At 51.9% G+C, this 14819-nt stretch overlaps 1 protein-coding gene across 1 annotated transcript in view; it reads right to left on the bottom strand.

The window, feature by feature from the left end:
* Positions 1-11333, bottom strand: part of OSBPL2 (oxysterol binding protein like 2) — a 33568-nt gene extending 22235 nt beyond the window's left edge. The window contains exons 1-2 of the mRNA XM_087819217.1: positions 11286-11333; positions 704-870 (exon numbers count right to left, since the gene is read on the bottom strand). Coding sequence (XP_087675343.1) covers positions 704-740 — 37 coding nt within the window. The 5' untranslated portion in view covers positions 741-870; positions 11286-11333. The remainder of the gene's footprint in view (positions 1-703; positions 871-11285) is intronic.
* Positions 11334-14819: the final 3486 nt, after the last annotated feature.

Below are 14819 nucleotides of genomic sequence, written 5' to 3'. Positions count from 1 at the left end.
TCGGTTTCCAACAAAAGTAGGTCAGTGATCTAGGCTGCCTGTCCAGGCACCGGCTCTCACTCCTTTGGGAGGGAGAAGCTTGGCAGTGACTGAAATATACCCCAAGAGCATGCTGACAGGGCTCAGGGGACAGCAGTGTGTGTCTCGAGAACAGTGACAACTGTCACAAAGGACAGTTGTGCTGGGCACCACACCATTTTGGCAGTAACTATACAAGTGGTCCCCCTGACTGCACTCGGAGAGATCATCACTCAAAACCTGGCTGGTATGGCCCCGTGGTTAGAGTGTCGGCCAGGCACCAAAGGGTTGTGGGATCGATTCCCAGTCAAGGGCACGTACTTGGATTGCAGGTTTGATCCCTGGCCCTGGTTGGGACAGGTGCTGGAGGCAACCAACTCTCTCTCTCTTGCTTCCCCTCCATCCCTCCCTTCCACTCTCTAAAAATCAATGGAAAAAATATCCTTAGGTGAGGATTAACAAAAAAACAAAACACTTTTTTTTTAAAAAGACTAAAAACTCGGTTGCCCTTTTGTATTATCTCCTGTAGCCTAAAGCTGAGCTTTCTCCCCAAATCTGGGAGTCAGGCCTGGGAACATGCTTTCCTGACCATCCTCACATTCTGAAGATTAGGTCTGCGACCCGGGTGCAGGTATCTCGCTCCGTGAACTAGTGAATGACGGTCCAATGCATTCTCTGCGCTCACCTGTGACGGCATCGAAGAACTCCTCGTCCCCATTCATCCTCCGGCAGCCAGGAGCCCTCCCCCAATGTGCAATCTCCTACTGAATCATCGCCCTGGGTCTACATCGATGGCGTAAGGTGCTTCACAGGGGGAGCTTTGCAGGGTAAAATCCAATAGGTGGTGGAGATCTATGGGAGGGAAATATTTGGCATACTTAACTTTCAGAAGTTTTATGGCTTAGAAACATTTTTTCAACTATCCATTCATCATTTTTTAAATCAATCTCAATTACATCTTAGCAAAGAAATAAAATGATCTCATAACAAATGCATGGCCCTGGCCAAAGGGCTGAGTTGGTTGGAGCACTGTCCCATGCACCAAAAAGGTTGTGGGTTCAATTCCCTGTCACGGCACATGCCTAGGTTGCAGGTTCAATCCCCAGTTGGGGCACATATGGGAGGCAACCAATCAATGTTTCTCTCTCACAGTTATGTTTCTCTCTCTCCCTTCCTCTCTCTGAAATCAATTAAAAAGCATTTTTTAAAATAAAATAAAATAAATTTTAAAATGCATGATTTTAGAAAATATGAGAGGAAACATTTGTATATTATTGATGGATGTACAAATATCCATCAGTGAACAGATCAGTAAGTAATCACTATTTGAAGTTATTTTTATTTTAAAATTATCTTTTTTTTAAATTAAATATTTTTTTATTGATTTCAGAGAGAGGAAAGGAGAGGGAGAGAGAGAGATAGAAACATTAATGATGAGAGAGTCATTGATCGAGCCCACAACCTGGGCATGTGCCCTGACCGGGAATCGAACCCCGATCGCCTGGATCCTAGGTCGACGCTCAACTGCTGAGCCACGCCCGGCCGGGCATTTTAAAATTATCTTCTACAGTTGTATAAAGAATGATAAAACAATAATCTGGGACAGTTACACGAACAGGTAAATTTCAGTTCACACGTCAGGGGCTCCAACGCAGCTCAGGAATTGTACTGAAGGTCACTGCAGGTCTTTATCAGAGCAGGCAGGTGGTTATAAGTGAAAAATCATGTTAAAACATGTTTCACATCAACACAAAGCCAATTTTCAATTCGGAGAAGTTGCTGTGTAAGTTAGCTGCTATTAGCATGAACTGAAATCAACTTAAATTTCCTCAAAGTTATTCTGGCTCAGTATTAACTCATGCACAGGAACTTGTCCCATCACGAAGAGCAGCATCTTATAAATGGCAGGAGGCTAACGCCAAGAGCACCCTTGTCCCCAGGGTCTGGCTTCTATGAAAGTGAGCAAGGTCTAGCTGTAACTGTGACGGCAACATCAGAGGGGGCCCCGGGCTCTCCCCAGAGTGCTGAAAGGGTTGGGGGGCAGGACTCGCCCTCCATCCTCGGAGTGGCCGGACAGCCCGGTGGCTCCAAACTGTGCACACGGAGCTTCCACATGGTGAAGCAAACCAGTGTAAGCTCCCCAAATCCTTTCCTGTTTCTTTCCCACCTTCCCCCAACCCTGGGGGACAGGCACCCACGCGGCTTCTGGAAACCCTGGCAGGGCCCCACTCAATGGTGTGTGACGCTCTCCTCGGAGACTAGAGGAGCTGTCATCACTCACTTCTAGTCCCTCTCTGATACGACAAGTCCAGCTACAAGAGCCAGCCACTTGTCTGCCCTCTAGCAGCCGCCAAAGAACCCAAGGCTCCTTGGAGGAGAACGGGCTGACTCCAGGACTGGAGTCCTCCTATGCACAGCCAGAAACTGTAAGGACTACTGGTGATGTCACAACACCCAGGGCAAACCCCAGAGGCTCCCCTGTAACAACAGACAGATCTGAGCACCAATACTGTGCGCTAGACTGAAACATGACTGGTGTATTTCTGTCCTTAGTTCACAAAGATGCTGAACCAGAAACGACTGGAGATGCCAACACATTCTTTTGCAAACTAGTGAACAAGGAGAATGCACCAAGCCTCTACCTGACTGTCCTGTGCAAGCTGCCTGTATCGCCCTGCAGCCAAATGAGAGGGTGGTGCGTGTCACTTTACAGAAGAGACGATGGTGAAGGCTCGAGGCTGAGTGAGCACAGTGACGGACAGCACTGATGAACTGACACGTGGGCCACCACAGTGGCTGCCATCGTGGGACTAGTTGCATATGTTCCTCAGGTCTGCAGTGAGTACCTACTCCCAGTCTCTTCACAGGGACACCAGCTGGGGACACCCCACCGTGCCTGTCAGCTTCCCACAAAACGCCTGCTCCACTGAAAAGAGCCCATTCAGCTGGCTTTAAGGTGCCCACTCTGACTATGCCATCTGTGCTGTCAGGACCCTGTCAGACCCAAAGCGTCCCACCTCCACTCCTATGAACGCTGGTCCTCAAGTCTAACAAACCTACCTCTACATTTTTCTTAGAAAAAATATCTAGTCACTTAGGAATCAGGCGATTGGCTAAGAGCTTGTAGTCCTGGGGGCTCATGTCCATGGTTGGCTCACTAAGGAGCAGAGTTGCGTGTTCTTTCTCTTCTCTATAAAAATGGGCAAGGCGGCCAAGACGCGATCTTCACAGAGTATGGAAAGTTCACCAATGATACAAAACTCTGGACCCGCTTTGGAAGTTAAATATGAAATAAGAATTCCAATTGTTCAAAATAATATAAATTCTATTTAATAACTTAAAAATACATTAGCAAGCAACAACCATACAGAGGATAAACGAAGAGAGGACTTCCACGACTCTCTAAGCCAACGTGACCCAACAGACACACAGCACACACATCCTCCAGGGCACATGGGACACTCTCCAGGACAAGTGAGGTCACATATCCATCCCAGTAGATTCAAAAAGTCAGGTATCACGCAAAGCACCTTCTCTGACCATAAGAGGATGAGTTAGAAATCGACAAAAGTAAAACTCACAAGACTGTAGAAATTAAACAGCATCGTTCTTAACCTTAGAATCCAGGAGATCACAAGGGAAATTGAAAATGCTCGGAAAGGAGTGAAAATGAAAACACCAAGGCCAAGCAACTTAAGGAACAAGGTGAAAAGGCACTAAGGGGAAAATTTACATTAAAAATAAGAAAGGTATCAACCCAACAATCTAACTTTACAACTAAAGGAAGTAGGGAAAGAAACAATAAGTAGCAGAAGGAAAGGGAGATCTGAGCAGAGGTAAATGAAAAGCAGAGGATGGAAAAACAGAGAAACCAATCAACCTAAAAGTTGGGTCTTTGAAAAAAGTCAACAAAATTGACTAACCTTCAGCTGGATGGACAAAGAAAAAATAAGAGAACACTCAAATTACTAAAATTGGAAATGAAAGTAGGGACATTACTACCAATTCTACAGAAATAAAAAGGATTATAAGAGAGTACTAAAAACAACTGTACATCAAAAAATTGTATAGTCTCACCCTGGCCAGTGTGGCTCAGTGGTTAGCTTTGGCCTACAGACAGAAGGGTCTTGGGTTCAATTCCCCACCAAGGGCACATCCCTGGCCCCAGTCGGGGTGTGTACAAAAGGCAACCAATGGATGTGTCTATGCCTCTCCCTTCCCCTCTCTCTAAATGCAATTTTTAAAAAAGCACATTTTGCCCGGCTGGGCGTGGCTCAGCGGGTGAGCGTCGACCAGGATCCAGGCAATCGGGGTTCGATTCCCGATCAGGGTACATGCCCGGGTTGCGGGCTGCAGCCGATCAATGGCTCTCTCATCATTGATGTTTCTAGCTCTCCCTCTCCTTTCGTCTCTTTGAAATCAATAAACATATATATATTTTAAAAAAAAAAGCACATTTAAAAAAAACATACTCCTCAAAGGAATTAAAGAATATGAGTAAGTGGCAACACATCCCATGTTCATGGATCCAAAGATTAATATGGTAAAGACGTCAATACTGCCCAAAGCAACACACAGGTTCAGTGTGATAGCTATCAAAATCCCAATGATGCTTTTTGCAGAAATAGAAAAAATTCACCCTAAAATTCCTATGGAATTGCAAAGGACTCGAATAGCCAGGACAGTCCTGAGAAAGAACAAAGCTGGAGGACCCAACTTCCCGGCTTCAAAACCTACCACGAAGCTAGAGTGAGCAAAACCAAGTGGTCCCGACAGAAACGGACAAGCAGACCGACGACAGAGAGTAGAGCCCAGAAGTAAACTTTCCCATACGTGCCCAAGTGATTGCGACCAGTGTCAAGACCGTTCAAGGGGAAAGGAAAGTTTTTGCAACAAATGGTGCTGGGAAAACTGGACATCCACACGCAAAGCGGTAGAGTTGACCCTACCTCACACAAAAATTACACAAAAGTATACAAAATACACAAAAGTTAACTGGAAATGAATCCAGGACCTAAGTGTAAGAGCAAAGAGTATAAAACTCTCAGAAGAAAACAAGGGCACAGACTTCATGACACGTCTGGGCAGTGACTTCTTGGATGTGCCACCAAAGGCCTGGGAAAGAGAAGAAAAAATGGACCAATTGGACTTCATGAAAATTTTTAAACTTTGTGCACTGACACTATCATCAGAGTAAAAAGGCAACCCACAGAATGGGGGGAAATATCTGAAATCACACATCTGATAAAGAGTTAATATGCAGAATACATAGAGAACTAAAACTCAACAACAACAAAACAAAAATGGGCAAAGGGCTTGAATAGACATTTCATTTCACCAAAGAAGATGCACAAATGGCCAACAAGGGTGGCCTTGACAGACAGGCGGGGGGACACCAGCTTGGCCTGGAGGAGCCAGGGGACCAGCACTTCCTGCTGGGACCTGACAGGTTAGGGCCTACAGCCCTGCCATCCACAGGGTCCCCCAAATCCCTTCCTTCCTCTTCACCAAACTGCTTAATCAACAGTGAGTGCCAGAGGCACACCACGCACTTCAAGGAACAGGACCGTGGGATCCAGAACAATCCAGAACAAAGTGCTTCCAAACCCACACGTGATGAATGGAAGCTCTCCCATGCAAACACGTATGTGTGATGAACCCTGTCATTCTATTCCATAACACAGAGAAAAGCAGTTCCAGAGCAGGGAGAGAGGAAGGGAGCTCAGGACAGCAGCCCATCCACCAAGGCACCATGAGCCCTGAGAGCAGCAGAGAAATTAGTCAGTCAGCAGGGCGACCTGCCCTCTGCTTGTCCACCTTTAAGAGCAGAGCCAGGGCCCTGGACCAGCAGGTGGTGGCTAGATAACTGGAAGACCGGGCATTGAAGCCCTGGGGGGCGCGGAGTGTGAGGGAACCCGCTGTATCCCCACAGCACCCATCCATACAGCCCTTGGCGTCTATGCAGTGGGGCAGGATGCTTCAGATGCCATCTGCAACTGACACCCTTGCCCTTTCACCTGCTGCCCCTCCCACCCCAGGTCCTTCCTTGTCAGCCCTCACCTGAGTTCCACCTGCTCAGCCTCGGAACCGGTTTCACTGTGCTGAGAAGTCTGTCATCCTAACCCGAGACTTGCCCTGCTCACTCCCAACTGTGCTTCCTGAGCATTAGTGGGGGAGGGTTTTAAACCAAGGTCAGGAAAATCCCCAGATTACTACACCACTCCCCTAAAAATGAGAGAAAATAAAACGGAAAAAATGACAAACTTCTGTTCACATTCATTTTCCCAGGAAGATGACTCAGGCTCTCCGTTAGGTTCTCAAAGGGGTCCCTGATTCAGAACAGGGTTATGACCCTACAGGGGTCCCAAGCACTGCTGAGGGCACGGGCCACAAAGCGGGATGCGCTACTTATCCCTGGGCCACCCTCCCAAAGCCACACTTCTTATGTGGTTCCCAGCAGCTGGGGTGAAAAACCTACAAAATCAGCCAGGGATCTTCTATCCTGACAAACATCAGCGGTCAACCGCACGCATGGCTGCCTTTGAGACAGAACCTCGGCGACAGTGGGAGCCACAGCCGGCACAGGGAACTCCCATCTCCCTCCCTCCTCACAACCTGCTCCCCGTAACAAGGTGTAACATTTCCCATGGCTAATGTCTCTGTGGGATTGGCACTCGGTGCGTAACTCACGAGTTCAGTACGAGGTGGCCGGCCCTTCTTGGGTGGCTCACAGGTGCCCAGTTAACACCTGTCACTGCTGCAGTCCTTCATGTGCTACTGCTCACTCTCCAAAGAAGCCAGTTGAACATTAAATCACACAGCCACCCTGGTTTTAAGGCAGGAGTGGAAGTCACTTTCCACAAAAGCCCAGTGGTATAGGTACCAGATTACAGCTGATGTTTCCCACAACCACCCTGGAAGCAGCCTTCGTGTGTTCAGTAGAACACTCAGTGCTCACTCGTGTACCACGGCCTGCCCTCCCCACTGGCTGCCATCCTCCTTTCTAGAACCTGAAGTCAGGACAACTTCCCCACAGACTGTCCACAGGCCATCTCTCCCCAAGCACCCCACACCAGCCTGGAACAAGCTTCTCCCAGCACCTTTTAAGGCCAGTGGTCCCGCCCCTCTGGTCAAAGTACAAGCTCAGACAGATACGCCCACCTGAAGGAGCCATGGAAGGGAGGTGCCCAGGTCCACAGAAGCCCACCTTTCCCAACGCCCTCATTCTCAGACCCCACACTGCAGGGCCAGGGCTAGCTCAGCCAGGACCATCCTGGAGTCCAAGTCTCAAAATAACCCTGCAAGATTCCACTGACACACAGAGAAAGAAAGGAGAGAGACACATGCAAACATCAGGCAAAAGTCTGCCAGCGTCCCTGCTGCTCAGAGTCCCTTCCAAAGGCTACTCCACTGCCTACCTCAGGACCCAGTCAAAGCACTTGTATTACCAGAGGTCCAGGTGAAAGCATGGTGAAGCTCTGAGATTCTGCCACATATCCTAGGTACTTTTCTGAATTTGGAGAGAAAGGTAAAGAAGCACCATGACATTCACGGGCATGGTGAGGTGACCGTTTAAGCACACAGTTATGGCCCTGGCTGGTTTGGCTCAGTGGTTAGAGTGTTGGCTCGTGGACTGAAGGGTCCCAGGTTTGATTCCAGCCAAGGGCATGTACCTCGGTTGCAGGCTCAATCCCTGGCCCAGGTTGGGACATGTGCGGGAGGCAACCAATCAATGTGTCTCTCTCACATTGATGTTGCTCTGTTCCTCTCTCTCCCCCTTCCACTCTCTCTGAAAAGCAATGGAAAAAATATCCTTGGTGAGGATTAAAAAAGAGAATTAAAAATGATCACATGGTTATTAAGGAGAGCTGTGGGCATGAGCCAGTCCTCCACACCATGCCTCCAAGGTGGGCGTGACCCCAGCAGTACCAACAGCTAAGATTTACTAGCAAAAACACTTTGAAAACATAAACATTATAGCAGAGATATAGATTAACCACTGTCCATGGAAACTGAACTTTAAAATGTCAAACTGGAACCTGAAATATTAACTATTAGGACTTAAATATTCCTTAATATTTAAGTCATGTTCAAATACTAACTTCCTTTCTGTCTTAATAAGCTAAAAACCAACCTTGAAGTGCACCAAGTTTCAGAATCAAGCCTCACACTTGACAGTTAGTGCCAAACACTAAATGAACTGGAAGCACAGCAGTGACCAGGAAACACCCCGCAACCCCACTGTCGTATGCTGTCCAGGGCACTAGGCTGAGTGACAACAGGTCCTCATGGGTCCAGGGATCTTTTTACAAGCACAACCTCACTTGAACAGTCATGATTTTCAAGTATTACTGCAACATTCAATAGAATGCAAACCTGCTTACCAAAGATTTCCTTGGTTTCACTTCTAAATTGCATTTGTGTGAGTCTGTGAGTCACCGTCGGGTGGGGTCAACTTCCACGCTCTCAGGTTAGCGAATGAAGGTGAATTGAGCACCTAGTACAACACCAGACACTCCCTTACATTTTCTTCACACATACTCCTCATAATTACTCATTTTGAGGGCAAAGATGCTGGAGGGGAGAGCAGGTAAGTAACTTTCTCTTCCCAAGTTAGAGAGTGAGGGGGCCAGAACAAGAGAGCCCCCAGCCTGTGCTCTCCCCTCTGACCCCCAGAAAGAGTCTTAACCTCTCGAATAAGCCCTACATGCCTACATATGCCACAGCCAAACCCCCAGGAAAAGATGAGGCCTCGGCTACTCACAGGATTACAAAAGCAGTCACTTACAAGAGGCAGGGAATTCCTGTTCGAAGACAGTAAAAGAGTGCATAAAATGGCCCTACCCAGTTTTGCTCAGTGGTTAGAGCCGCAGGCTGAAGGGTCCCAGGTTTGATTCCGGTCAAGGGCACGTACTTCGGTTGCAGGCTCCATCCCTGGCCCTAGTCAGGGCATGTACAGGAGGCAACCTATGGCTGTGTGAGTCTCACATCGATGTTTCTCTCTCTCCCTTCTACTCTCTCTGAAAAGCAACAGAAAAAAAAATATTCTCAGGTGAGGATAAAAAAATTAATAAAATTTTTTTAAAAGTATATAAAATGTTTCAAAACTTTCCCCACCCAAAAAAAAAAAAAGAAAGTCTTTTGTAATTAGCTGGACATAGTAAAATTTCAAAGTTGAGCAACTTTTAAGCACAGATCCTATCTGAGACTCTTTTGCTAGCATTTCCTGGTGGGTATGGATAAGAGCATCTAGGATGAGTCAAGTGGCACTTTTTAAACACCAAAGTGACATTGCGCATTAAAATGTCAAACAGACAAGAGCCTGAGCCCTAAACACAGGTAAGAGGAGGAGAGGGTGCCCTCCGCGTACACTAAACAGCCACCCGCATTAAGTTCATTAACAGCCGAATCCCCAGTGACAACCTCATCCTTACACTGTGGACATCCAACATCACCCCTGCTTCTCCAACTCCCCCTTTACACCATAAACAGCAACAACTTTGCCACTAACCAAGGCAAGGGGCTTCAGTTAAGTCTGGGATAGCTCGATGGAGAATTACTTTATTTTAGAAGAAATGGTTTTATACACATTTGTGCTCACAAAAAAATGAAAATCCATTATCCCTGTAGCAAGAAACAAAGTTCAGACACACCGTAATGCAGCACACTTAGAATGTTCTAAAGAAAAATGTTGAGAGGACATTGTAAATGAAAATTTTGGTTTGAAAAGACAGAACAGAGATGTATTTATTTAAGTGTGTGAACTCTGGAGCCAGACTGCCTCCCTGCTCCATAACTCAGTGCTGTGTGATGTAGTGTAAGTTACTTAGCCTCTCTGTTCCTCAGCTCCCACATGTGTGAACTAAGGGTCACGTTAGTACTGGTTTTGCAGGCTGTTGTGAAGTCCACATGGATGAAGCGACTATAAGGTGTTCTAGCCATCCTGGAGCAACTGCCACATGTCATCATCACCTTACGGGAGGGCACAGGAAGTAAATAGGTAAGGTAAATTCTATGAAGGAGATTGATCTGTTTACTCATCACTCATAATCATGTTTTAAATGACAACACCAGGCCGGCACTGGGCCTGCTGGACAAGGAGGAAGTGCAGCAGAGAAGGCTCCGATCTTCAGCAAGAGGAAAGGGAACTAACAACTTGGAGCACCTGCCTGTGCCAGAGACTGCAGGAGACGACCTCTCCTCTGCTGCTCTGACAGCCCTGCAGGTACCTGGCACCTGGCACAGAGAAACCAAGGCCCGGAGAGATGGGAAGGCACAGCCCAGCACGGTCAGGAGCGACCTGGGCTCCCTAGCTCTGTCCTCTCGCCACCTCCGGGGGACGCAGGCAACGAGAGGGCAGGGAGTCCCAGCACACAGGCTAGGGCAAGAGCTTCGGGCTCCTGGGCCAGGGCGTGCCCCAGAGCGACCCTTCAGGGTAAGAGCCCCCGAGACCTGGGCACAGCTTCTTGGGAGGTGACCCTCGCACTCAGGAGCGCCCAGAGCGAGTGGCCACCCAGCTCCCGTCCGTCCGCAGGCCCAACAGTCGTGACCGGCGCAGGCGCCCGGAGCAGGCGGGAAGCCGAGCCGCGGGGCGCGCTCCCGGCGCCGGGAGCTGAGGCGGAGGAGGCTCTCCCCTGACGCGGGCACCTCGGGCGCGCCGCGGCGAGCTCCGCCCGGGACCCGCGGTCGGCGAGGCCGGCCCCCAAAACAACAGCGGGGCGGGGTGCGCGCGGGCACGGACGCCCCGAGATGACCACACAGGCGGCCGCGGGGGGCTGGGTCACCGGCGGGGCCCTTCCCGCCTTAGAGACGCGAGTAGCGCCAGCGGTCCAGCAGCCCCCCGGCGAGCCCGCCGTACTGAATGCCCGGACCGCGCCAGGGGCCGGCGGGCGCCCGGCCCCCGAGTTCACCCGGAACCCGACTTCCGGCTGCGCGCCTGGTCCGGCCGGGGCCGCAGCTGCCCAGGACGCGAGGTCTCGACAGCCGCCGGGGTCCCAGGCCTGCCACCCCGCCGCCGGCGCCAACTTTCCTCTCAAGTTTCCCCTGGGCCCGGACTCCGGGGTCGGGGCCGGGGCCGGGGCCGGGGCCGGGGCCGCGGGGCGGGGGCGGGGGCGGGGCGGGGCCTGGTCCCCGGGCGGTGGGCGCAGGGCTCCGGCTTCCGCGGCCCGGCCTCCCCGCCGCCTGTCCGCGGCCCGGGCCCTCCCGAGGCCGGGAGCTGTTTCTGGCTCCGTGGGGTCCGGGCCCGGGTCCCGGCCGAGGTCACTCACCTGGACCGCGGTCCGTCCGGCGGCCTCCTGGCCTCGCTGCCCGCCCCGCCCCCGCCCGGCAGGCCCGGGACCCCGCCCCGCAGGCCCGAGACCCACTGACACCGAGGCGGAAGTGCGGCCGGCCGCCCCGCCGACTGACAGCTCGCGCCAGCCACTCGAGGCGCCCCGAGCCCCGCGTATACCACCAACCACCCAATCAGCGCTCGACCTGAGAGCGTCGCTGGAAGGCGGGACTATGCTAATCACTTCGCCAAAAAGACACCTCACGCCCATGCAGAGGAGTGACGACGGGGAAAACCAATCATAGCATGGGGAGGCGGGGTTATGCAGATATTGACCCGAAGTGGGCGAGTCAGAAGTAGGAAGGGGCGAGGCTCGGAGAGCTGAGTTTACAAACACCGAGTCAGACGGCTGGCGCGCAGACGCTGCGCGTGCAAGTGGCTCTGTGCCCAGCGCTCGCAACCCACGAGGGCGGGCGGAGGCGGGAGTCATCCTCCCAAAACTGCCTCGGTCAGCGCAGGCATCTGCAGGGCTCCGCACCGCCTAAGCTCCTTGGCATGCCCTTCACCGCTCACCAAAACTCGGCGCCTATTTACCCTCTGGCTGCATTCCTGACCGTTCACTCCCGTTTAAAACCTTTGGGGGTTCCCGCTGACCTGCAGTGGCTCCGTGGTTAAGCCCAGGAGCTCTGGAGTCAGATCCCGAGCTTGCATCCTTACTAGCTGTGTGGCCTAGTGCCTATGAGCACCAAGATTTTCCTTTGCAAACCAGTGCTTTCCACCCTTATCTCATTTGAGTCTTGGGTCTGGTTGGGGGCTGGTAGAGTAGCATGAACCAGGCTGACTTAGGGGTGAGCAGGTGACCCTGTGCTGGCCAAGGAGGGTCAGCCCTGGGGCTCCTGCTGGGGGTCAGAAAGCTCAGGCCAGAGGGATGGCTGAGGTCAAATGACTCTCCCATCAGCTCACAGACCTTCCCAGAACTGAGGTAGGTGACAGAAGGATGTAAGTACAGGGCTACTGAGGCATCTTGTCACCATGAGTGGAGGGGGCACCTAGGAATGAAGCCAAACCAGAGGAAAGCACGAGCAAATACTCTTAGTCGCCTGGGACCAGCTGCGCCTTAATCAAGCTCCATTCCAGACTTTTCAGTTATCTGGCCAGCTCCCTTTTCCTTTCTGTTTAGCCAGTGAGGTGGATCTCAGAGCACTGCTGTGTCTTGGCAAAGACCCCACTCACCACTGCCTCTCCCACAAAGCCAGCCCCAGTCACTCCTCTGCGCTCCCTCCTCAGAATGTGTTTCCCCATTTCTAGCAGCGGGGGACTGATACACAGGTCGGCCCCAGCAGGAAGAGGGTACCCTGAGGTCAGGAGCAGGCTTTGGCTGTGGCCGCTGGTGCCCTGTGTAAACAGCAGGGCACAGTGAGTGGACAGGGCCTCTGTGGCAGGGGTGGGGCTTAGGCAGCATTTCTGGGATCAGAAAGCCAGCCGTACCCCATCCCCAGGCTGGGCCAGATCTCTGGTAGGCCTGCTGTCAGTGGGTGCTGGCAACATCTAGAGACTGAGAAGGATCTCTCCCAGCCTCTGCAGCCTAGAGAAACCAGAGGAAGGAGGGGCTGGGCCTCAGAAACAAAGGCATTGCCATGGTTACCCCTGAAGAAACCAACTCCAGCAGGAGAGGGGAGGGTGTGGAGTGCATGCCAGCCCTCAAGCCTGGACAAGGACAAGGCCGGTTGCCACGGAAATGCTTGCTGGCCTGGCCCAAGTCTGGTGCAGAGTCCTGGAAAACCACCACCCTCACCCTGACTAGTCCCTAAGACTCTGACCCTCATCCAAAGGACAGGCCCTGGAGAGGCTCAACCTATCAGCCCAACCCTTGGCCATGAACTTGGGGGTGAGAGATCTGGGGCCAGAGGAGAGGCTGAGGTCCAGTGAGTCCCCAGTCAGCCCGTGGACCACCCCATGTTATCCCCTTTTAAAGAGGCAATAATAAGCTGGGCTCCCAACCACTGTTACCTCCTCCAGGCAGGATTGGACAGGAACCCTCCCTCAGTTGGTGACTGGAGGGAAGATGCCTTGGGACCAACTCAGGAGCATTTTTATGATCTTCACTAGGTGAAGAGGCTAATTCCAGAGGCAAAATTCCCCAGGTATGGGATGAAGGACAGGAGCAGAAAAGAAAACAAAGGTTTGGGCCATGAAGTAATGACAGGGCAACAATGGCAGCTGGCATTATCCAGTGCCTGTGATTTATATGCCTCATCCAGTTTCACATTTGCAACAGCTGATCGAGTGGACATGTGTCACCATTCCCACTTTTCAGGTGAGCAGACTGAGTCTACAGCAGGCAAAGGGCAGACCTGGCCCGCCGTAAGGAAGTGGCCTTCAAACATCTCAGACCAGGATCAGCACCTGAACAAGATGTCCAGATGCTCCTGAATGGCTGGGGCCTCAGGGAGTTCTTGGGTCATGATGGCAACTGACTGATGACTTACTTGCTCCATGGGGGGGATCACTGTGTCCCCCATCCTGAGCACTTGGGTCTGGCTCAGGCCCTAGACTCCTCTCAGGACCCCAGGGGACCATCCATGTGTGGTCCTCAGAGTTTGAGACATGCTGGTCTGGTCTAATAGATCATTTGGGGGTGACTGCTCCCACCAGAACTGCTCTCAGACGAGGCCAACACCAGGATTGGGCCCCATAGTCCTGTCTGTCTGTGACTCCTCAGCCAGGGGTGATCAGAGCCTCCCTATCCCAACCCTTCTGAGTCAGAATCAGTGGCTATCATGGTGCATGACCCCCGGAAGGCGGCCAGCACGCCCTGTGGGCACGAAGCCTGGAATGCTGGGGTCGGAGGTCCCGCCAAGTAGGAGGGCGCGGCCTGGCTTTGCCCTGAGGAAGCATATACACGTGCATCACCCTTGAGGATGCTGAGCAGAGACGATTGCTCCACGATGGACGGGAAGCTGAGGCTCAGAATGGGGCGTTTTGCCCAGGGCCACAGAGCAGAGCAGAGCAGTGACACCAGCCCTGCCTGCAACCCACTGCCCTTTCCCTGACTCCACTCTTACCTCCCCAGCAGGTTTCTGGGCCTGGGCTAATCTCTTATCTCCGTCTGTGGCCAGAGCTGCCTTGTGAGCTCCATGAGGGCTGGGCATCCAAGAACGCTGGGGCCCGGCATTACTGACCCGGCCTTTGCCCCTGAGGGGCCAGGCCTGAGAAGCTGGCTCCTCTCCCTCCTGCCCCCACTCCCTTCTGCAGATTGCTGTGGAATCTTCCACCTAGATGCAGCCTGGGTGGCCAGAGGGCGGTGGCCACTGCATCCTGGTCCTGCCCCTCACGTGGCCCAAGCTAATCCTTTCTCACACAAATTCCAATCTCCTGTACAGCCCTCGGCAGCCTGTTGTCAGAGAGAGTATTTTTAGTGTTGAACCCACCACCTGAAGAGAGCTAAGTTATCAAAAGCAGCCTCAGAGGGCTTTTTCTTTTTTTCTCCCATGGCTTCAGGACTTGAGCAATCTGCACCTGTTAAATTCTG

This window comes from Miniopterus natalensis, chromosome 7, assembly GCF_054644295.1.
Source record: "Miniopterus natalensis isolate mMinNat1 chromosome 7, mMinNat1.hap1, whole genome shotgun sequence".
NCBI classification, from domain to species: Eukaryota; Metazoa; Chordata; class Mammalia; order Chiroptera; family Miniopteridae; genus Miniopterus; species Miniopterus natalensis.
The sequence above is the reverse complement of the archived record's forward strand: the minus strand, read 5'-3'. Positions and strand labels throughout refer to the sequence as shown.